Consider the following 24717-nt stretch of genomic DNA (forward strand, 5'->3'; position numbering starts at 1 on the left):
CCTAAAGGCAAGGATCGGGGGCAGTTTCTCAGCGCCAGTGAGGCACTCTGTGCCTGCTCTGGAGCCCGAGCTCTCTCCTCGAGGCTTAGCTGTGGGCTCAGGCGGCTGTGCCACACAAAGTGGTGTACAGGTGGTTGGGAAGGGTCCTGCCTAGCTGTCGGGCTGCCGTGGGGTGCCTCTGGAGCTGTGGAGTGCTGCTGATAGACTGGGCTGGCTGCTCTCCAGGCCCTTGGCTGGCTCCCGGCCGGGGGATGCAGCCCGGGGGGCTCCGCCGCCCTTTGCGGGGCTCCGCAGCCCCGGGAGGAGCGGACAGCGGCCGCCCGCCCCTGCGCCTCCGATCGGGGAGCGGGGCACCGAGGGACACGGCGGCCATTCAGAGATAGCCCAGACACTTCAGAGGTTCCCCGCTGCGTGTGACACCGCCGGGGAGAGGGCGAGGAGCCCGGCGTGCCGGGATGCGCGGGGTTTTGTTCCATTATATGTGCAAGGATGGGCGAGCCTGTGTTTGGGGAGGCACAACCCAGGCCGCCGGCACCGAGAGCTCCTTCCGCGGCAAGAGCTCGTGCGAGAGACGAGACGGGAGCGGCTCGGGCCGGGAAGGATGGAGGGTGATGCGGGGACAGCGGGAGCCCGCGGAGGGATGCGGGACTGCGCCCGCTCAACCGGCCCGGCTCTTCCCTAGCGAGGACAGGAACTGGTTTTATTATAATTATTATTTTCCCTGAGAAAACAAAAATCGGACTTCTTAGGGAAAAAAAAAAAAAAGGAAAAAGAAAAAAAGAACTTTCACCGCGAACTGTCCTGTTCGGAAATCGCGTGCTTGTGGCGCAGAGCAGCGCTCGCTGCCGGGAGCGGGGCAGGAGTCGGGCCGAGCGGCGGGGATGCAGCGGGGCTTGCGGCGGGATCGCTGCCCCAGCCGCGCTCCCAGCGAGGGACAATCCCGGGCTCGGGCACCGGGCACGGCCGGCGAGCGCGGGGCATGCCCGGCTTTGGGCAGTCGCGGTGGGCAGCCCGGCGCTGCCGGCGGATCCCGGGGAGAGCGGGGAGGGCTCGGCGCCCCCGCCCTCAGCGGTGCCGGCTGCGGGCCGTGCGGAGCGCGGTGCCCTCCTGCCCAGGGCCGTCCCCGGGCGCCGGGGGGTCGGGGCAGCCCCCGCGGGGCCGGTGCCCGAGCTGCCCGCGGCGCTCCCGAACAAAGGCGCGGCCGCGCCGCACCGGGCCCGCCCCCGGCGCTCCGGGGCAACTTTCCCCGGGGCCGGCCGCGCCGGGGGGCGGGACTATGCTAATGAGGGAGGCGTGCCCCCGCCCCCTCGGCGGCGCTTTGCCGGCGCTCATTGGCGGCGGCGGCGCGGGGGCGGGGCGGTGACGCGCTGCAAATGAGGGGGCGTGTCCGCGGCGGGCCCGCCCCCCGCCCGCCGGGGCTGCGGGGCTCGTGTTCGGCGGCGGGGACAGTCAAAGTGGCTCCCATAGGGAGAGACGGCGAGTCCGCCCGGCGCTGCGGGAGAGGGAGGGGGCACGGGGAGCCCCAGGGTCTCCCTCCGGCCGTCCGTCCGCGCCGCCGCCGCGGGTGCGCCCCTCTCGCTCCCTTCCCGGCGTGCGCCCGGCTCCGGCAACTCGCTTCCTGCGCGGCTGGAGGAGGGAGGAGAGAGGAGAGGAGCGGAGAGCGCTTCGGCTGGGAGAGGAGAGAAGAAAGAGGGAGAAAAGAAAGAAAGAAAAGAGAGAGGGGAGAAGGGGGGGGACTTGCCTCTCTTGTCACTGGAAAATGACACTTGATGTAGCAGAGCCTGCCGCAGCTCCCGTTCGTCCTATTGTTTCTTAAACTGCCATCTGAGATTTTTTTTTTTTTGCCTGCTGCCATCCGAGGGGTGTCTTCATACAAAAGGGACTTCAAGTACTCCTCCGGCTTGCGAGCGCTGCAACCAGCCCCCAGCACCCCGCCAGCCCCTCCAAGCACCCAAACAAACTGCACACGCAGCAAACAGCAGCAACAAAACCGGGCTCTGATTGCCTCTGGATTTTTTTTTTTTTTAATGTGCGTGCCTGTGTTTGCTTTCTCCGACTTGCTTTGATTCCAGCGATCAGCTGCAGAGAGAGGAAAAAAAGAGAGAAAGAAAGAAAAAAACCCCACATATAACAGTCCGCCTGGCGATTTTATCACTTTTTAAAAATTTTGAATAAAGGAGGAAGATTTGCGCTGTTGTTTCTGATTCATGTTTGGGATTCAGGAAAGCATCCAGCGGAGTGGGAGCAGCATGAAGGAAGAGCCCCTCGGCGCGGGGATGAACGCGGTGCGGACGTGGATGCAGGGAGCCGGCGTCCTGGACGCCAGCACGGCCGCTCAGAGGTAGGCAGGCTCCGCGCCCGCTCCGCGCCCGCGCCCCGCTCCGCGCCCCGGGGCGCTCCCCGCCCGCAGCGCCTTTCCCCCCGCGCCAACAAAAACCCGGCTCTGGAGCGCTGCTCCCAGCAGTGAGTTTCGCGTAGATGTCGCCAGTTAAATATTTATCCCTATTGTCCCGTAGGAATGACTTTTTATTAAATAATGATAACAACAATAAAGGAAGTGGCGAGTTTCGCTAGGTACGGATAGGTAGGTTTCATCTCTCTGGCTCCTTGTGTTCGCTCGGAGGAAGGAGTTTTCAAAACTGTGTTTGCTGCTGATTTAGTCTTAAGATCTTCAAATGACAGTTTCCTTCTCCGGAAAACAGAGAGTTGTGCACGGATGTATCCAAAATATATTTCTCTACCTCGCTTTCCTATTCCCGTCAGAATCAGCAGCTCCTCTTCTTCTCCTCCGATAAGCAGGGAGTTTACAAAGCGTACTCCAGGAGAAATTTAATTTGAAGTCCCTTTGTAAAACCACTGCCACTTATCTCAGATTTTTAAAAAGAAATCCCTCCAAATATATGATGGGTTCGGCGAAGCTGCGCCCATCCTCGTTTTCTCTATTATTTCTCCTTCTTCCCATCCTCTTCCCCACGAAAAAAAAAAACCAAACCCAAACACGAACCAAAGCCTGATGCTGGATTCGCAGCTTGAGCCCTGGAGCCGGCATCATCCGGCATCAGTTTAATGTTGACATCTCCCAGTGTCTCCCACCTCGCCCCGCACCCCCCCCTTTGGAGCCCTCTAAGGAAGGGAAAGTTTCTGCAGGGACAACCCTGAAATATTTGAAGTTGTCTCCTGGGCTCGGTGTTTACCCACCGCTCCGGCGCGGGAGGAAAGGCTCGCAAGATAAGGCACATGGGCGCTGGTGTGACAGCTCCGAGCCGAGTTTGAGAAGTGGCAGGACCGAGGCTGCTCCGCGGGGCAACGCGCCGGCGGCTCTGAGCGCGGCTCCCCCGCCATGCAGGGCCGGCTGCGAGCGGGCACGGCCCCCGGGGAGGGCTGGTGGGTACCGGGGCCGGCCTGGGGGTGCTCCTGGGGGCTTCGGGCCGGCCGCAGGACGGGATGGGCTCGGGGCTCCGCGGAGTTCGGAGCTGGAGTATTTCTCCATGCCCGGAGGGAAAAGCCCCGGGGCGGCTCGGGGGAGGGAGGGATGCTCTGCCCCGGGGGGGCCCAGCCGGGTCCCGGCAGGGGAAGGCACGGGCCCGGGAGGCGGCTGGGGGGTGCGTGAGGCCGCGGCGTCGGAGCTGCCGCTAACCCGCGTGTTTCTGGTCCCAGCGGAGTGGGTCTGGCCCGGGCTCACTTCGAGAAGCAGCCGCCTTCCAACCTGAGGAAGTCCAACTTTTTCCACTTCGTCCTGGCTCTGTACGACCGGCAGGGGCAGCCCGTGGAGATCGAGCGCACCGCCTTCGTGGGCTTCGTGGAGAAGGAGAAGGTGAGTACCCTGAGTACCCTGGTGCCCCGTGGGGGCTCGGCCGCCTCTCCGGGGCCCTCCCCGCTCCGCTCCCTCGGGGCCGCGACACCGGCTCGTCCCGGGAGCCACGGCATCCTCCCTGGCGCCTCAGTCTTTCCCTGTCCCGGAGGGCAGACGAGGAGGGGATGTCCCCCGTTCCCTCGCTATGCCCGGGGCAGGACAGAGGGCTGAGAGCTGCCCCATCCAACCCCGGGGACACCCGGCGTGCGAGTGATGGAGAAGCTCCATTGATACTGTTTTCTTTTTCCCTCCGGCCTCCCGTGTCGTCTTTGACTTCAGGAAGCCAACAGCGAAAAGACCAACAACGGGATCCACTACCGCCTGCAGCTGCTCTACAGCAATGGTAAGGGCTGCGAGTCCCCCCGTTGTGCAGAACCCAGCAGCGCCCGGGTTCCCCCGGTTCCCCTCCGCTCCCAGCGCTCGCTGCCGGGACACGGGCGGCCCCGGCAGGCCCGAGCCCTCGGGCGAGCCCCGGCGCGCTGCTCACGGCTGTGCCTTGTTTCAGGGATCAGGACCGAGCAGGATTTCTACGTGCGACTCATCGACTCCATGACCAAGCAGGTGGGTGCTGCGGGGCGGCCGCCGAGCGGGGGGGGTGGCAGCCGTCGGGGCGGCCCCGGGAGCCAAACCCGCCCCCGCGGCGGGGCCGCTCTGCCCGGCGGGGACGGGACGGAGCCTCCGCCTCCCACGGGCACGGCCGCGCTCCCGCTCCGGGCGACCACCGGGCTGCGGGGCGGCCAGCGGCTCCCCGCGGGACCCTGCCTGCTGCCGGGCTGCGGGAGAAAAATACAGGCGACCCTCCACGGTCCCAGTCAGGGCTGCGGATGGTTTTGCCGCTTAATTAATAAGAATTAACCTCCGGCCTCCGGCGGCCCCCAGCGCCGCCAGCACAGGCGCTGCCCGGCGCGGGGCTCTGTCGGTCCGGCCGCTCCCGGCGCTTCCGCCGGCTGCAGGAGGAGCGGTTGTATCGCGACACATTCGCGTGTCGGAATAAACCCCAGAATCGCGGCGCGGGCAGCGGCGAGCTCGGTGTCGGGCTCGGGGAGGGCAGCAGGGCTTGTCAGTGGATTAATCCTCATTTTAAGCCTGTTCTTTAGCCTCCCAAACAGAGTAATAACGTGCGTGCCTACCTGTAAAAAATACTTTTCTGTTTAAAACCAGTATTTTTACAAAGGGACTATCTGAGCAAATTGATTCTCTCTCTCCTTTCTTTTATTTTTTTCTTTCCCTTTTTAAATTGTTGCTCTGGTTTTTTTTCTGCTCCTGTCAGAATATTTTTCTCTTAGAATATGTTTCTTTAAATAGTTGGGATCGCTTTTGAGCGTTTTAATTCTTAAAATATGTTTCTTCCCCTCCTAATCTGTTTTACTTGTTAAAGAAAATTCTTAAATTTTATTTAAGAAAAACATTAAGGTTTTTTTTTTTTTTGTACCGCTAGGAAACGTCAGTCCTTGTATGTTGTCTGTAAGGACAAAACTCTTGGCTTGTATTTGGGTTTCTTTTCTATAGCAAAACATAAAGCACTAAGGGCTGAGTTTGTTTTACAAAACTCTCTTTGATGGTCCCAAAACATCTTTTCCTGCTATTGAAGACTGTCTTTCAACAGAAAAAAAAAAAGAAAAAAAAAAGAAAAAGGGAACTTGGGTGAATTTTACTAGACAATCCACTATGCATCTGAACTCTGTTATACTGTACACTTCCAAACGGAGCCCGTTCCTTGTAGGAATTAAACCAGCAGCCACATACCCTTCTTCTTAAAAAATCCTGGAAAGCGTTTGCTGTCATTCCCTGGTTTTCAGGCACAAATTGGTTAGTTTGTGTTAAAAGTAACAAAATCTTCCTGAGATATGAACTCTTTTTAGTCCTTTTGGAGTTTGTGTATTTCAGTGTAGATTGTGTGAGAGAGACTATCAATAAATATTATCTTTCAATAGCTTTCCTATCGTTACCGAAATGCAGAAGCCTCTGGTCATAATCCTGTTGAAAACAGAGCCCTGAACTCATGGAGAGCAGTGGATTCAAAATAATTTTCTTAACAAAGGCATCTTGCATATGAAGAGTTCATCCTAAGGCACTGTTTGACCTCTTGGTCTCTCATTATTATCAAGTCATCAGAGGGTCTTTGGAGAGAAAGGGGAAAAAGAAAACCCCGAGATACAGTTTATTTGTAAGACCTACCGTGTAGCTTTAAAGCACGTTCACAATGAAGAAGCAGGAGAAAAAAAAAAAATCTGTCTGATTTCAGGAAGTCTTAGAAAAAGAAAGTTAGGGCAAATTACAGATTTTGGGAAAAGTGCAGTGGGGTTGAGAAGCGAGGCTTTTAGAACAAAAGCTCTCTGAGCTTAGATTAGAAAACGGGGAGCAAAAGGCTGTTTTAGATGCAAACATGTTTGCTTACATATTAATTTCATATCTGTAGTTTCTTTAGGCATGGCTATAATTGCTTATGAAAAATAGGGCATTGTCATGTCAAAACTGTGGCATGTGCCGCTCTGAATTTTTTTGGGGGCCAGACGCTAAATTCTCCTTCTTGTCCTTTTTTAATTCTTTCTTTTCAAAAGTGAAATTATTTCAGAGTTGGGATCGCGTCGGTTACTGAATGCTTATTAGGAAGTGAAGTACAACACATGACAGAAGCTCACCCAAATGTTGAATATATCATTTATATTTTATGACAGTGAATTATATAGAAGATTCTCAAGTAACTTTCAAATCATCAAACTGTAATTAAATATTGCAAAGACTGTCTGAAAATTCTTTAATTTTTAATGAAAGTTAAATATATATTGTCAGTCTACTTGAAGGTGTAGTATTTTAATGCATGACGCTCAGAACAAATTGGATAATGAAATGATTACTTTTAAATGAAACTGTTGCAGAAGCATACACGTTTCAGCTGGCAAGTATCTGCTCAGTCCTCACACATGCACATTCACACACTCGATAATTGTGAATTCCCAGACTGAAATTACAGCTACTCTGAGGTTTCTGGTGGCAAATTAAAAATCCCACAGAAGCAAAGCTTGAATGAGTTAGGTTCCCCAGATCATACAGGAAAGTATCTGAGGTTTTTTTTAAAAAATTAATTTTTTGTTATTATTTTTTAATACGGACACATCAGATTTAAATATATTCTCTTTGTGTCACAGTTACAAATTGCGAGGTTTTGTACGGTTGCAGATTATTAAGTTAGGTAAGATAAAATAAAAGCCCTTCTGCAGTTCAGACTTGGATTTCTGTGCATAGGATTGCTGCTCAGAGATTTAATGTGAATGTCCCATTAGCAGCATGTGTTATAGCAGTAGGTAGGCAGGGCTTGGCTATGCTGGGGGCTGTGTATGTACCAAAGAGGAGATGTTCCTGCTCCTGAGTGTTCCTGCTCTGCCTAAGTCAGGGATTTGTTTGTGTGGCTGTGCCCAGCTAAGAAACTCATAGCAAGAGTTGTGTCCTGGGTGGAACAGAGGGATCTCCGTGTCCTGGTGCGTGTGTTTCTCTGTCAGCTGTGGAGCAGGATGGGAAGTGGGGCTGGAGAGTGGCACTTCTGAGGCGGCCAAGAGCTGTGTTGGGAGCAGAGCTGGCTGTGGGATGAGCTGTGCACGCGCTGCCCCGAGCAGGAGCTCGGGCTGCACGGGCATTCCTTGGGAAACGGGGCTGTGGGACTTCCAAACGGGAAACCAAGCCAGGATTGGTCTCAGAGTGCCTCATTTTGGGGTGTGTTTGGGGAGCTGTGCTTTGTTGGTGGCCCCCGAGAAGCGCTGGGTGAAATGGGAATTACGTGGCTTTCGGGGTCTCGCTAAGTTTCTGAAATGTGTCCCCGTCACTTAAAAATTGTAAATGTTACACACAAATCATTCCTGTGGCAGGGAAGTTCCTTCCAGTTCAGGCAACAACATTCGGTGTCAATACTGGCTTAATTAAATTTTCTTTTATGTTATATTGGCACCTCATTTTATGTCAGGATCACATTCCTAATACGCTCAAACCCCTGTAGGACCCCAAACTTTATAGCTGTTGCTTTCCGTAAGGCAGCGGCTCCTCCCGCAGAAGATCTGCCTCTAACAATGATGCATTTCAAAATTGCCTGCAAAACGTGAAATATGTCTGCTCTAATAAAACTGGAGTTTTTAGGCAACTCAAGGGATTTTAATATGTTTGTGGAGAAGAGATGCCTTCTATTTCTTCGGCTGTATTTTCATAAAGTTGAGGTATTTCACTATTAGGAAAGATGGAGGAAATAAATCTGAAATACTTGTTCCCCACCCATTTTTCCTTCAGTTATTCTCATCCATAAGATATAATAGATGCTAATATGTCTCAGGCATCTTAAGAATCATAAGTTTGGCTCGATGGCTATTGTCTATTGCTGAGAGAACTCATGAGTCAAAAATCCTTTCTTCAGACTTAAAACCTGTTTATATTTGGATTTTTTTTTTCAGAGCTATAACTCTGGATGCAAATGGTTTTTCTGTTGACTTGTCTGTCATTCTCTGATGTCTGCAGATATTTGATCAGCTCTATTCTGTGCATGGCATGGCCCTTCTCTGGCAGCTACAGGCATGGGAAAAAAAAATGTTATCAATAAGTTCAGCAGACTCAGAGAAATTTCACACAAACATAAAACAAAACCTAACCCCTGTGACGGGGAAAGTTTACATTGCACCAGATTTTAGCAGCTTTCTTGTGCCTTTGGTGAGATGTCAGAAGCGCAGGTGATTTTAATTTTCTTATACAGAGAGGAATGGAGAAGTTTGGAATTTGCATGCATGATCAGGACCTGTGTTTGGGAAAATGTAAACTCATCACAGTGGAAAATGTGTTGTTTGGAGTCTGAGGGTGAAAACAAAGCTGAGGATTTTGGAGAGACTGCCTGAGCCAGATGGCCTGGTGCATTCCCAGTCTGGCAGCCCAACTGCTCCCTCCTGTATAATATACAGCCATTTGTTCTGGGATATTTACGCTAGAGCTGTTTCCATGTGAATGTTTGAAAACCATTAAAAATGAACATATTAGGAGAGATAAATTTATTTAATTTGTGTGAATACGTCGATAAGCAGGCTGTGAATCAAAGGCAGAGGGAGACTGGATAAAATAATTAGATGCTTCTGAATTGTGTGTGGAGAGGCAGAGCAAGAACTCCCTGTCCTCGCCCCGGGACCAGCTCCGCGCTGCTTGTCCGGGATAAACCTCCCTGGGATGGGTCGAGGTTTTGCCTGGGGAAGGGGTAAAACCTCGGGTAATTGAGGGTTAAGGATTCAAAGCCAAATAAATGTAATTCACAGTATTTTCTCTGTAGATATACAGTGGATACAAGCCTAATCCTCTCTGGGTGAAATTCTGGCCCATCTGAAGTCAATTGCAAAGCGCCTATTGAATTCGGTGGGGCCAGGATTTTATTTTCTCCCTGTGTGTACAGCTGTAAACGTCATTCCAAATCATTTTAGTTCTGTTTTGGAAAAGACCCTAATTTTAATGAGTTTTCCCTTCTCTTTTATTTCGGTAAGGGAGATACTTTGTTTTGTGAGGCAGATGGAATCTGAAAGCAAGTGGATTTAGATGCACATTGGTGATTTCTCTCCTTCTCTTACTCTTTTAAAATCAAGGCCATGACATAACTGAGTAATATAATGACCATGATCTCATTTCTTCAAGATTGTTTTTCGTCCAGTTCTGAAAGCAGGATTGCTTGACTGGCAAACTGACACCACGAGACGATTCTGCCCTCACTTGTACCAGCATAAATCTGGATTTATTCAGGAATGGTTAAGAACAAAATCAGTCTCTGTATTTTTCCGGCTTGTTTGTAGATTATTTTATTGCTTTATCATACTGCATCTACTGGGGAAAAAGTAGATTAAATGAGAACTGTAGCCTTGACTTGTATATTGCCCCCATTCCTTTTTATTTTTTTATTTCTTTTTTTTTTTTTTTTTTAATACTGAAGTCTGTCACCGAAAAGTTTAGGTGAATTTTTGGATGTATTTGACTGTGATGTGCTCAATGCAGTAACTTTTATTTGCTGCTAAGCAGTGAATTGAATTTGATTTAACTTTTTATGCAGCTTTATTTAAATAGAAGTAAGGAAGTCTCATATTTTTGACACAAATTTTTCGGGGCTGGATTTTAAGGTCCGTTTGTGCATGAGTGACTGTTACTCACTGGGACTTCTTGCAGGAAGGTTACTTGGGTGAGTAACAGCTGGCAAAATGGAAGATAAATTTTGTGGGGAAATGTTTAAGTTGTTCAGGAGAAGAAATGCTATTTTCAAGCACTTACGAATTACCACCGAGTTAAAACGACATGAAGTAAACAAAAAGAAAAAAACCCAAAGTCTATAATTTTGCATTTCCTTTGCCGGTGTTTTGTTGTGCAACTCTGATGTGTATCTGTAGGCTTATTTTTAGCTCTGCTGTGGTCTAAGTTTATGCACTGTAACTTTCACTTTGTCTCTCATGAATGTGATCCCTATTTGACAAAATCACGACGACATTAGTGCAACGGGGAACCCTGACGCAATCTCCCTGTTTCAAAACCTGAACTTAAAACCCGCTTAATTTATTAAAAAAAATCAAGATATTTTTGTTAAAAAGAGCAGCTTCTCAAATCCGAGAGTTAAACATTTTCACAACAGTAACGTAGTAGACCCTTCCTGTAAAAATACTTCTGGCAGCTCTAACGATCTGAAACTTTAGCAGTTCCTGTTTCCTTTTTGAAACTAATTGTAGAATTAATGCTTCAGAGCGGCACGGTTTGTGAGGCAGTCGAGTATCTGCAGGGCTCTCGGGCAGCCATTCATGGGGGCAAACAGTTGGTGCTTCACACAAGTAAATGGGGGACACAGGAGTGGGGAGATGGGGATGAGCTGCTCAGAAATGCGCAGTCATTTCAGTCCCCAGCGCATCCTCCCGCTCCCCAGAATTTCCTGGGAATTCCTGCAGGAATAGGGTAGGCAAGAGGAGCCGCGTTTGACGCGGAGAAAACAAAGTGTGCACGGGTGCAACTTCGATAATTGAATGCAAATAAAGTGAGAAGCAAATCCTTAACGTGGAGGGAGGCAGAAGAATGTCATGCACGCAAAGAAGGGATCACTGATGCTAAACACAACAGACAAGGTGATTATGTACCACAGTGTTGACTCTGCCCGTTCATTATTGCTATTTAGTTGAGTTATTTAAGCAGCTACCTGGAGGTTAAGTAAGCACAGCAGCAGGAAGGGGAGAGGAGGAGAGAGGGCAGGGGGAAAAAAAGAAAGTAAATTTTGTGTTCTGGTTTGTCACTTCATTGGCTCCACTGGCAACAAGCTAACCCATCCGAGGTAAATTTATTTTAATATTTGGAAGTATGAGAAGAACGAGCTGAGTCCAGCAGCCCTCTCCTCCCATGTCATGTTGTGATTGTCTGGAGGTGACAGGAGGGCTGGTGGTGTTTGTCCCCACTAGAGGCCTCAGAACTGGATCTGCTCTTTTTCCTCCTGCTCTGCATTCTCAGAGGGAGATTTTTTTTTAACTGTTGATGAAGTCCAAGAAGTGCCATGAGCTTCCTCCTTGCCTGGCCTGTCCCACTGCCGGGTGGAACCTGATCTGGGGTTTTCTGGAGTCTTTGCAATGTCCCCGCTGACTGACCCCACCAGGTGTCAGCCAGTTACTTCAGTTCTCTGGCTTTGCCTGGAGGAAGCTTCTCCCCATCTTCCCCATTAATGCTGGGAACGAAGCTCTTCTGAATTTGTCCACCTCCTGCTATAATCCATGTAATTCCATTTTCCAAGGCTTCTTGCAAACCATCTGTATCTCTCTTGGGCACTGATGTGCAAATAGCTCAAGGTTGAGGTTCCACCTGGGGTCAGAGGGTTGGTGGTGTCTGTGTTGGGGGGACTTTCTGTGCATCCATGTTTTCCCAGTGCTGGGTTCACAGCTGTTGTTCCTCACTGGTGGAAAAGAGGGGGCAGAAGCCAGGTGAGGCTCTGGGCCCATTAGTGGCAATTAGTGGCAGCCTCTGTTTTATCAGCTATAAAAGCCCAGCCCAGAGGCTCCCAGGTTTTTGGGGAAGTCTTGTAGCAAAACTGAAGTTAAAAAATCAAAACTACCGAAGGTAACAGAGGCCCATTCCTGATATTATTTATGGAATTATTAGGGAATTTTATAATGCATGATATTAATATTGCATGTTGCCATTTAAATTGTGTAAGGGTTAGTGCATGCTTCTTCAGATTTGTGTGTCTTGAGATTTGTGCCCCTTCTGGAAGTACCACACCTCTTACCCTTTGTGGGTTACATTTGTAAGGACTAGAAAAGCAGTTTGTTCTATATTAAGGTAACTTACTTTTCTGTCACTATTTTCTATGCTTCCATTTCAAATTGATCTCATTCTTTAAAATGTGTTTCATCTATAGAGCACACTTCTTAAATTTCAGTCTATATTTTATCATTAGCTCTAGGAAGACCCATCTCAGATGTCATTTTACCTGCTGAGTTTTTCCCCCCCAGTTTCTTGTTTTAAATTTTGTGCTTTAGAGGCTGAAAAGGTCACACCAAGCTCAAGGGCAGTGCTGATGCTCAGCTGCAGGGGTGGTCATCCCTCCAAGCCTGGGGCTCTCATCCCAGCTGTGGGGTGCCACCCAAAAAGATTTAAAAACCTCAGTGCCAGCAAAAGATGCTGTTGCAAGGGAAACTCCACTCCTGTTTTGCTGCTGGGGGCTAGTGCCTGGGAGCAGGGCTGGCTGGAAAACATGACTCTGTGGGGCTGAGCTGGAAATCCTGTCCCACAGGGGCTGTGAGCACTGACCCAGCTCGTGGGTAACGCCGATCCCTCGCTGCTGGTGCTTTTGGTGGGAGCAAACGTATGCTCCTCTTGAAATGTGAACACTCTGCCTTTCCACAGTTTTAGCTTAAAGGATTCTCCCTGTCTCCCTGTTGTGCTGTCTCAGAGTCAAATTTCTCAGGCTGGTTGATTCTCTGTTTGTTTTGGTCTCCTCTGCTCTGGTGGGGCCTTCTCCTCACTTATTTATACCCCTGTAACTCCGGAGGTGCTCTCTGGAAAGAGCTGGAACAGGAGGTTCAAGGGAAGAATCAGGCCTAGGCTCTTTCTCAGGAGCTACCAGGAAAATGCCTGGGCTGTGCAGCTTTTGTAATTAAAAATGCATGAGCTCTCTTTTCTGTCCTTTTTTTTTTTTTTTAATGAATAGGACCCAAAGTATACCAAGCCTTGCTGGTTTTTTTTTTTTTCTTTCTCTCTTCCCCCCCCCCCCCCCTTCTTTTTAATGCTATTAGGTTTATATTTTATTCTGAATTGAAAAGAAAATTGTGGTTGTCTTGACTACTAAAAAAACCCATCCTACACACTGCTGGAGAGATGTGCAACAGAGAGGAGGGAATTTAGCTGTACTCAGCTTGTGTTGTTTTACAACTGCAGGTCTTGGAGCAGGTTTGGTTGAGATGCCAGCTCTCTTTAGCCTGAGCTGTGGTTTGCAACTTGCTGAGCCTTTGCTTATTGTGACATGTTTTGATTTTCTCCAAACTCAGCCTTATGTACAACTAAAAATGTGTTTTATTTCTAGGCAATAGTATATGAAGGCCAAGACAAGAACCCAGAAATGTGCCGAGTTCTGCTCACGCATGAAATAATGTGCAGGTAAGAAATACCCCTCTTCCAGTTAATTAGTGATGAGAAGATGAATCTGTCTCCCAAAATCTAGGTTGAACCTACAGCTATTTTTGGACTTAAATTTATCTTTCTTGCATTAAACAATCCCAAAATAACACAGTTCGGTGTGTGTAATTAGCAGCAAGGTCTCAGTTGTCACACTAGTTTTCAATTATTTATAAAGAGTTATTCTTAACAGAATGCTGCTGGTTTTCATTTAGACACTGTAGCCCACAAAAGGTCTCCTCACCAAAATTAACAGTCTATTATAGTCTTGTAGCAATAAATGTCTCTGTCCCCAGTTCCCAACAAAAACTCCTCGGCAAAATGACCAAGTAGTATTTTTTTTTTCTGGATGTGCATTAAGGAGTGAGGTCAGGAGGTTCTTATGTCCTGGTTGCTGCTCACGTGGGGTCTCTCCTCGGCTGGAGTGGAGCAGCTGAAACTTCTCTGTGCAAAAGATGTCATCTTCTTGATTTTCTTTAAACTTCCCCATGCAAATTTGGGTTTGCCCACTGCTCTCTTGCCCCGCCTGGGGTTGGTGACTTTAATTCAGTCAAATATCTTCTCCCCCAAACTTCTGCAGCTGCTTCCTTCTCTGTTCTGGCTGGTTGAAGTAGGTGAAGCCTCCTCTACTTCCTTTTTACCACAGACCCCTTCTCCACCTCAGAGAGCTTGACCTCTCAGTCTCATTAAAGTTAGTGGGTGTTTTTTGCATGTCTGAAAAAGTCATTTGTTACATGTTATTCGATGGCAGAAAATAATTCCCTGGTGGAAGACGAGGCGTTCTTGCATAAGCTCATTGTTACAATCAGTTGTTTTAAGACTGTAAAAATGCCATTGCATGCGTTGTAACTTTTACAAAACACATTTACTAAAAAGGAGTAACTTGAGGGTAAAAACTAGTACCCACTTCTAAAAGAATAAACTTGGATGAGAGTTTCCTGGCAGGGGAGAATATTTGACAAAATACTCAGATGGAAACTTCTCTGTTGGTTGATTTTTTTTTTTTTTTTCCCCTTAAATTCTTGGGATCTGCATGTTTTGTCCTCCACTGACAGCTCCTCCTGCTAAAACCCTGCTGGGGGGTAGCACCCCATGATGAAGGCAGAGGAGTTGCTCTCCTTGCCCTGCCAGCTTGGGTGAAACCCTGCACAGCTCCCACCTCAAATTCTTCCTTGCAGCAGGATTTTGGGGGATTTTAGTTTTCATGTCTTGCTTTTCTTGTCTGCTGTCTGCTTCTTTTGGGAAACCAAAAACATTGGTTTGCAGCTCCAGAACAACCAGCAGCTCCAAGAGGTGCCTGAGCCTCTGCTGCCATTGGGAGCCTCTGTTGCTTTGCTGAGGACTCCAGGCCACTTCTGCCTTTTCAAATGGAATCACCGTCATGTTGACAACTTGTAATTGTCCTAAAATTCATTGGCCCAATTAGCACGACTTTCACACTGGATACCTAGCTAGGAACAATTCATGGAAATATTAAAGGAGGCCCCTGACCTGATAAGACTCAAGTGCCTTTTACTTTTCTCCTGTAACAGGCCAGTAAAACAGTGGCACTGGGCACATGAGTAAAATTAAGGACAAGTTCAAGTGCCTGTAGTGTCAGGGTCTGAATCTGCCATTAGTTCTGGGTGATGTGTCCTCCTGATCCTTAACCAGCAAGGTTTGCTGGTAGGAATGACTCACTGAGCCAGAATCAGCTACTTTAAAGAATTAATTTCCTTACAGATACTTCAGAAACATAAAGTGTAAGAAGTAAATTAAAACTTTATATAGTGGGCTGAGTTTTAACCAGAAGACCAAATGCCCACATCACAGATTTATAGCCATTCAATATACTTTGACTGAGACAAAATTATTTCTGTTCTGGGAACGTGGAAAGATGTGCAGTCATTCCCTTTATTAAAGCACTTTGCGCTTTCTTTGTTCTTAAAATTCACTGGCTCAGAAGCTTTATTCTTCTCCTATTTATTTCCTGCTAGCCCTTGCTTTGTGTTTCATGGCCATAAGGTGGAGGGGTAGAAAAAACCCAAACTGACTGTAGTAGGCAAATGTTGTGTTCCTGACGGGGTGGGGGAGACATATTCAAAATTCTTACAGCTCATATTAGATATTTCCCATTTCCTTTGCTGCCCATACGTGTGTAAGAGGGTGCTGTTTGTTTACCAGGCCGCTTGACCCTATTGCACAAATCTGTCATCTATTGTGCTACTAACACGCTTTTAAATTGCAAATCTGATGCTCTTTAGGGGTCTAGAATGGGAAAAAATTCTCTCTCCACACCATTCTGTTTCTCTTGATTTCTTGCCTGTTGTAAGTGGAAGTTGGGATGTGCTGAATTTGCACCAGGGGTGCAAATGCAGCCTCAATTATAAGCATAAAATTAGAGTCTGTTCCCCATTAATCAGCCCAGCTAATTGCTATGCACTACCATTAGCCATATGGTGTGAAAGACAGCTTGCTCTCCCTAAGATGAAATTTCTTCATTTCAGACATGAAATAGTGAGGGCTCTGTATTTCAAAATAGCTTGTTTTAGATATTTAATTTCTAAACAACTTTCAGCAGTGCTTTCTATCAAGGCTAACTGCACAATAAAACTTTGCATTTATGTGACAAAGCTGGGTATTTATAGTGTACTACAGCTACGGCACGGAGGAGACAAAGAATTCAAATGTGTAAGAGAGTCCTGGCGGTGGTAGGAGAGCGAAGCTAAGGTTTGCTTCAGGTAGCTGTTTATTTCAAAGGATTTCATTGTGTTTTGTCAGATATAAAAATCTACACTGTTGGTGAAAATGTTAATAGCTGGGGAGAATTCACAACCTCAGTGGAATTTATTAGTATTGTAGGCAGCATGGGGAGGGACATCTATAGTTAATATTGCCTCAACAATTTCCATTATGAAACCTTCAGTGGCTTACAGCTTTGCCAAACTTAAACTGTTCTGGCTGAAATATCCTTTGCAGGGTGTCAGCCTCAGGCTGACTTTCTTTGGAAAGTTTCAGCTAAAATGGTTCAGTGATTTCTGAGAATGAGGTTGGAGTAAAATATGGGTTTTGTCTGTGTAAAATAAGATCTTACAGCTGTTTTGGCAAGGGGGTCCCACACCTCCACGCTGCAGGGTGAGGAGCCTGTTTGGGGCAGGGATGCCATGGATCCTGATGGCATCACTGGTGGGAGGGATCCCACCTCGATGGGACCTTGTGCCACATCTCCCACCCATCCTGGCAGCCAAAGTCTCCTTGGTGCTGGCCAGGTGCCACGGGCCCCTAATTCCTCATTGTTCATTGTCCCTGGGACACACAAAGCAGGGCTCCTGCACGGGGACGCTCCGGCCATTGTGCCAGGCCGGGCACGGCAAGGGAGGCTCTGGGGTGAGCAGGCCTCGTCCTGAGGGCCCGGCTGAGATCCTTGGGCACGTGGAAGGGAAGAGGAGGAGGAGGAGGATGGGGAGCAAGGAGACAGGAGAGTAGCAGGTCCCCAGAGGGTTGGGGTGAGGAGAAAGGCAGCAATAAAAGCTGGGGGTGGTGGTGGCCTGGGGAGGAGCGGGATAGGGATGGTGAAGGGTTCAGGAATGAGCCATGAGGATGGCAACAACAGCGGGAGCTGGAAATGCTGGGAGGATGCTTTACTACAAAGGACTACTGGCTTCAAAAACAAGCAAACCCCACAAATAAATGAATTTTTGTAGGCTTTTCCTTTGGGCCAACATGGCATTGCGTCTGAGCCATGGCTCCTGGCCCCACCTGGGGAGAGGTGTCATGGAAAAGCAGCAAAGATGAGTCCTTGTCCTCATGGCTGCATGGAGCTGGCACTCCCTGCTCTTGCACAGAGTCTTGCTGGGAGCTGGAGGGTTTCTGAGTGGTTTGGAGAAGCTCCTGGGAATTTTAAAATTCTTTCAGGGAAAGGAGAAAGGGTGCTGAATATTTAGGAACTTATTTCCAAGCGCTAAGTAGGCACTAAAAGCCAAAGCTTTTGAGGGAAATTGAATTAAAAGCACTTTTAACCAGGTCTGAAACTCAAGATCTGCATGATGTTTTAATTCTCTGCATAGAAAGACTAGAGTGAAGAGGCCTCCAATTCTGCTGTTGCAGGGAGGGGAAAAAACCACAAAAGGCAAACTAAATTCTAAAATATAATTCTCTAGATCATGGAGGAACATTCAGGGCCTCCTTTCATGCCAGAGAGCCACTTGATGGTGGGATGTGCCAGCCATGCAGCCCTTCCACATCGCCCTCAGACTGTGGTCATGGAGTGAGGTCTCCTACTATCACCTGGGACTATTGGGGTGCACTTTTGGGAGGGTACCCCAATTAAGGGGCCACCTGAGGAGCAGTGAAGTGTTTCCCCTGCTCTCAAAGCTGGGTTGCCCCCACTGGGCAGTGCCTGATGCTTGTGGCAGGAGGTGAGACCGAGGTGTCCCTGTCCCCATGACCCTGTGGCTGCCTCTCCCTCTGGGTTAATGCCCAGGAAGGTGCCAACCTCTGAGCCCTGTGGTGTGTGGATGCTGGTATTTGCCCATCTCATGCTGGGAGCCTGGGAACCTTTGCTTGCCTGAGTAAGTGTGGCAATTTCTGTCCCTCAGTCTGCTGGGAGAATGTCAGGACTAGCCCTGATTCACTTCAGTCACAAGAACTGCATTGTCTTAACTTGTGCCAACTCTGTTTCTAATTACATTTTAATCATTTAAAAATGATTAGCAGTTTTTATTGCCTTGTTTGTGGGTAAATTTTCTCACCCCACACATTCTAGCTGCACTCCAATGACAAGTCCTTTTATAGGCAAAAAAGCCCCTGAACGTCCCCATGACTATTTACCTACAGCATATTTTATTCCTTCCTAAATTTTAATACTTTCAGGGTGCCAAGGCTCTGGCATTTTCTGGTGGATCAATTGTGGTATTGTGCTGTAAAATTAAGCAGTTTTTTTTGGCAATCCCAAACAATGTAACTTCCACCGAAATGAAGATACCGCACATGTGTTAACTGTGAAAAGTTTCAGCCCTGAATAGTTGCCTTGAAGCTTTTTGCGGTGAAAAGAATTATGTATTTTCCTCTCTTTGAAAACAAAATTATTATTTTTCTAAAAGCCATGTTTAAACAGGCTGTTTTTGTAAAAGGCCCCTTTTTTGTTATCTTTAGTGTGGTTAGTTGCTTTATTGCTAATCTTGGTGGGTAACTGTATATTATTCACTCTATTGTTCAGCAACACAAGAGAACCTTTGTCATACTCCCAACAAGGCTATTTATATAGCATGGCACTGCTGAGGGCTTCTTCCTGCCCTGATGTTCTTCCACCTTCTGGGGAAAGGAAAATAGTTCATCTGAGAGGGAGAGTGAGCAGTGGTCCCTCCTGACAGCTGCTGAAATACAGGCGAGGTGCAGGTCTCCGGGATGCCACTGGGAGCAGACTTAGTGGTTTCCAAAGATTTGGTTGTGTGTGGTTGAGGCTGGCCAGAATGTTTATTGAACCTGAGATGTGCTCAGGTCTGGCCAGGGAGAGCAGCTGGGGTGGTCCTCACTGCCTGACACTTGGTGCCATCATGGGATGGAGTCCCTGCATCCCTGCAGCTGCCCAGGCTTTGTCCAGCAGGTCCTGGGGGACTAAGATGGATTTGGGCAAGTCAGGGGCTTCTTGATTTTTAATTTTTTTTTTATTTCTTGAAGCCTTGACTTGAGTGGGGGAGTTTCTGTTAAGGGACATCAGCAACCAGGATCTTTCCTTGTGACATGGGGGTTTCCTCCCTGGGGTGAGTGGGTGGGTGAAATCTAAAGGCTTTGCTGACCTTTGTGGCTGTGATTTGGCCTTGTGGGTTTAGATGGGCTGGTGGGAAGAGCAGGGCAGCTCCTTGCCACAGCTCCAGAGGCACCAGGAGGGATTCCCACCTGGAGCAGGAACGTGTACCTCACCTACAAACTCACCAGCAATATATTTATACCTCCTTACCGAAAACAACCCTTGACGAGGAATCATCAAAACCCACCAACTTAACTTCTCTTAGGAAACAATGAGCCACCTTAGCTCAAAAAGAATCCCAGCCTTGAGGTCAGCCATGGAGCAGAGCTTTGGGAGACGGAGCTTATATTTCACATGCCTGCTTTGTATCTGACCTGACGCAGGGCAGCAGCCGCTGGAGCAGAGCTCTCCGTGGCATTAGTGATCATTAACATGCTCGGAAAACTTGGGGAAACAGGCGCGCTCGAGCATAAAAAGCTGCTGCTGCTGCTTGCATTTCAGCTCCCCCATTAACACCAGTGCTTCTTAGAGGGAGAATAATTGTGCTTTTGGAGTTTGGGGGGGAGGCTTGCCAGTAGCTGGGAATTGTGTGGAAGCAGGAATATCTTGTGGATGTGTAACACAAGCGTTAAGCAAATGTAAAAACCAGGCTCAGCAGGGAAAAATCTGCCTTATTTTGTGTGCCAGCGTCTGCGGGACAACTGTTAAACCCTGCGGAAAAGAGGCTACAAACAGGCAGCTCTCCCTGTTTTGGGCAATCCTTGAATTATTATTTGTGAAAGGGGCAAAACCCCTCTCTTTTTATATTTTCCGTTGCTAACCAGCTGTGCAAGAAGTTAAACACCATAATTAACCCATATGTGACCCAGTGCATTTGACTGATTTGCAGGCAGGGCCGGCAGGGTAACTCGAGCCGGCAATTTGAACCCAACATGTTCGTAATGATGATTTTACAGTGTAATGGTCGCACTAAATCCTTTCGCTTTTGCTCTGTAGCCGCTGTTGTGACAAGAAAAGCTGTGGCAACAGAAATGAGACTCCATCAGATCCAGTGATAATTGACAGGTAAGGACTGCTATTGTTTCCTTCCATTTTTTTTTCCTCTTCCTCCCTCTCCTCATTATAATGAAACACCTGCCCCGTGTTGCTAATGGGGAAGAATTAGGAGGATATGCGGATGAAATTTTGGTTTTTTTGATACAGAATTAGTTGTGCTTGGCAGTTGTGATTGCCTTGGAAGGGCCATATGTGGGAAAATGTAGGGAGGGATACTGGAGCGCCCTGCTCTGTGGAGAGCTCCAGCTCTTGTAACTGATTCATGTGCATAAAGAGGAGATTTTTCTTTCTGACTTTCTGTGACTCAATTCACATGCTATGCCAGGGAAGCTTCAGGAATAAAATAATAATAGTTTGTGATTTATGAAATGTGGTTGGGTGCTTATAAATATTTAACTTTTATTTGAAAAATGTTTGAATCATTATCACTTAGCTACTGTAGTTCTGTTGGATGCAATCCATCTACATTTTAAGGCTTTTATTTATGCATAAAAACAGTTAAGAAAATAGATCTGCAATGTAAGGTTTTTTCCCTCCTCTTATTTTCTTTGGTTGGAATACTATTTTGACTGTATTGTCAGTTGATTAATTCATTTTTGCCTGTCTTAATTATTGTGTTTTTAAACAGATCCATATTGCTAATCTGACATCACTGAGTAAATCATTGTAGTACAATACATCTATTCCTGTTGTTCTGGGCCATGTGTAGTTTCTGTTGCTTGCCAATTATGCAAAATGGTAGCCAAAGAGCCATTTTTACATTTTTACTGTCCAAATGTGTTGTCCAAAGCCGTGCGGGATAGCCAGGGTATTGTGCAGCATTACTCCAGAGGAGTTAAATGGCCACCAAGCACCAAAAGCTGGGGAGAGCAACACCCTGCTCTGAGCTGCGAATAGAGGGACCCCAAACACACAGGGAGGAGGGCACAGAGCATTTGCCTCTCCTTGCATTGCTGCCTGAGTTATGTTTGCTGTATGAAGTTCTTAGAATCTTCCATGCCAGAGCATCCATTTTATGAAAGAAGGTCAGGTGGGTTTGATGCATTGAGGGGCCCACTGGAGAGCAGTCCAGAGCTTTGTGCTCATCCCAGCTCCCAGTTCTTGGATGGGTTGGGTAGGAAAGTGCTTTTATTGGATGCTCATAGCAGATGTTTTGATTAGCTGTAATAAGTCATCCTGAGAATGTTTAAATCTCAGAAGATATCCCTATCTATTTTACTAGGCATATTTTCATCTTCTCTGAGCATCAGGTAGCACCAGAGGAAGTGTGTGTGGGGGAAAGCCCCCCAGTGAAACCTGTACAGAGCTGTGTTTTATAAGCATGCTGCAGAGCTGAACACTATAAACATGGTGTTAGAGTGGCATTTTGAGCAACATGAAAGCTACAAAATTCACATGAATTTTTCATTGTACTGGAAAGTGAGATGTTAAGATGCTAATGGCAGGTTTACAGAAATATTTTGTTTAACTATCTAGTATGCAAAACTGCCAGTTGCAGATAATTTTAAATTTTGAAAGCCAGAGATGCTGTCTGTTACATGCTTCCCGCAAAATGAGGAAAATAGGTACAGGAAAAAAAACCCCAGCTTTAGCTTCCTAGCAGTGATCCAATTCTCAGACTGTATGTGGATTGATGCAATAGTTACCAATTTTGAGGTTTCTTCTTAAAATGCAAGGTAAACACAATTCAAAGCTGATAACACAAACCCTGCCTCGCCACCCACACTGAATCACACTTGGCTTGTGAATGGGTTAAGCTTTTAAGTTCTTCACTTGGTTTTAAATTGTGACTTTGATACAGGAGGTTGATATGACTGTGGTTTGAATAACACTTGATTTTGACCTGTTCCTGTGGGTTGCAATGGCATAAGAAATTTGACTCAGCAGTACTGTAATTAGCCCTCCCTGTGTTTTTGAAACAGGATTGTGTTACCTGGATTGCATTAGTGTGGCTTCTATTGTTGCCGCTTCGCATCTGTCCCAGTAGGGTACTTAAAACCTTTTCTTGGCTGGGGCTAGTTCAAACAATTTAGGCCAAGCAAGTATGTGCTTTATACAGTTAGTAGCTTTTGTGATGTTTCTTGTGACATTTATCCTATTCATTTTTCTTGTCCCCTTTGGTTTGGAAAGGATGAAGTGATTTATACGGAGCCTTTTTACCTGAAAACGAGTCCTGTAAAATTGTTCTGTGATTAAAACGCCTGCACAAGTCAGGCCATGTGTTTGGTTGTGCTCCATTGTCACTTCTCCATGCACACAGTTTTTAACCATTATGTCAATTGGTATGCAAAGCCTTATTTAGTTATTTTTATTTGCAGTGAGCTTAGAGAACTCATTTACCATTTGGGCTAAAGCACTCCCACATGCCTGATGCTCTGATCAAGTCTTTGCCTATGGATTTACTCTAACTCTTGCATCAAATCTTGTGAATCCACAGACTCTGACCTAACATAGAGTTTAACATAGAATCTATCCATGGGATTTTTGACATATGTACTTACATGGAAACGTTATCCTCTTCTGACAAGTTGGAATACTATTTGGGATTGATTAATTCTCTTTGATGAGGCTGGAGGGACTCGGGATAGAGAGGGCTCTGGCTTTGTGGTGGTTTGGTGAACTTGGAGAAAAGGCTCTTGGCAACTTCAAAGTTACATGTGCTGCATTCTCCTTCAAACCCTGGATATGTGTGAAATCAAATTGTATATTTCTCTTTAATGAAAATGTGGGTTTTAAGAAAGAAAGTCTATAGCTGTGTTTGAAAAGGGATATGACTTTATCCTTTATAAAATTGTTTTATACTTTGCTCTATTATAGTATCAGCAGATACAGCAGTGAAAGGCATCGAAAGAAATTTATACTCATATAAAATAGTGATTTAAATTTTCTCTGGAGAACAAAATTAGTTTATTATGATTACAGAGCAGTCATCCCAAGGAAGTTTCTTGGAAACCTGTGTGTGTCTGTATCATCTTCTTAGCATAGCCTGTATATTTTATTGCTAATCCAGTTACATGTGTTGAGATGAAGATCTGATGAACAGGAACTCATTTTAAAAGGGGTATTATTGTCACAATACAAATGCACAATTCCTCCTACGAGTGCAGTGGCAGGGCTGTATTGTAATCACACTTAAAGAAAACACAGAGCACTTCCTGTTATTAAATTAAATTCTAGATTGATTTAACTTTCAAATTGTTACTCATATTTGAATTTAAAAGGTTCGCAATAAAATTCCTGTGAAGAAATTGAATAAACTGTAGTTTTATTACCACTCTGGATATCCTGGTATCCTAACCTTTTTCCTTACAGTTATCTTAGTTCAATAAATAAAACCTCATTAGACTATTCCCATTTCAACGAGTTTATTAAATTTTACAGGAGTAATTAGCATAAGCTGTGCTAATTTTTCTGGAAGACTAATGAGAGAGCTTCCTAATTAGGTTTGCTTTGTGAGAATCAGAAAAGATGATAATGACAAAAGTCACATAGGGGAGAAAGTGGGGCTTGATGTTATTCCTTGGTTCAGGAAAAAGGCTCTTCTCTTGGCACTCTGTTCTAAACTTTTAAACCCAATTTACCATTGTCAAGAACGATATTTAATGGTGTTACCAGTGCCTGCTGGGGCTTCTTTACCTTTTATGGCTGCATCCAGTCAATAGGAGTCCTACTGACTGATAAAATAGGAATAGCCACTGCAACCCCAAATATAGCGGCAGAAAATATATATATACCATATATATCATATAGATCCTGCTTGAGACATTGCATGGAAAAAGGGCTGAAACAGGCGGCTCCTGGTTTATCCCAAATTTCACTTCTTCCCAGAGTACTTGAGCAGGCTGATGACAGTGACCTGGGATTGGCTTTGCTAATATTTACCAATAGAGGCAGAACCTGTAGTGAGAATCTGGCCACTGTCCATCTGTTGGGTTGATAATCTTTAGGTGAGGTAGAAGTCAAGGAGCTTTGTGCTGGAGCTTCCCTGGGAGGAACTGTATGACCTTTGGGGGCAGGGGATGGCCAGGGCTTCTCCTAGCCCTGCTCTGGTAATACAGTGAAGGTCTTCATGTGATATTTTGGATATTTGGATCATTGCTTTGGGAGCAATGAGGAGGTTTGTGCCTTTCCTGTGCTATCACAGCTCTTGTCCATGGAGCAGGGGTGGGGACTCATGGGTTGGAGGCTGTAATATTTCCTATACCTTGATATCAGATGACACCAAAGTACATTTTAATGCATGAGCTCTTAACAGTGTCTGAAAGGCCTCTGTGCTTCCAACATGTGCAGGATGCTCATCTGGGCTCTCTGTAACTTGTCCCAGCACACCCAGCCAACTCACCTACAGATGGGTTTGAAATCTTTCTGCCTGTAACCTGAAAAGTTTTATGTTTGTGGGTAGAATTTCACTCTGCAAGGACATGAAAAACTCATTACC

At 46.8% G+C, this 24717-nt stretch overlaps 1 protein-coding gene across 4 annotated transcripts in view; it reads left to right on the forward strand.

Moving 5' to 3' along the window:
- The first annotated feature begins 2071 nt into the window (after positions 1-2071).
- The window catches only part of EBF1 (EBF transcription factor 1), a 266899-nt gene continuing 244253 nt past the window's right edge, over positions 2072-24717 (forward strand). For all 4 annotated transcript variants that reach the window (XM_066559952.1, XM_066559953.1, XM_066559951.1 and 1 more), the window contains exons 1-6: positions 2072-2341; positions 3658-3814; positions 4133-4196; positions 4359-4414; positions 13404-13477; positions 20220-20288. In XM_066559952.1, the coding sequence (XP_066416049.1) occupies positions 2208-2341; positions 3658-3814; positions 4133-4196; positions 4359-4414; positions 13404-13477; positions 20220-20288 (554 nt within the window). In that variant the 5' untranslated portion in view covers positions 2072-2207. The remainder of the gene's footprint in view (positions 2342-3657; positions 3815-4132; positions 4197-4358; positions 4415-13403; positions 13478-20219; positions 20289-24717) is intronic.

The sequence above is a fragment of the Molothrus aeneus genome, chromosome 15, assembly GCF_037042795.1.
Source record: "Molothrus aeneus isolate 106 chromosome 15, BPBGC_Maene_1.0, whole genome shotgun sequence".
NCBI lineage: Eukaryota > Metazoa > Chordata > Aves > Passeriformes > Icteridae > Molothrus > Molothrus aeneus.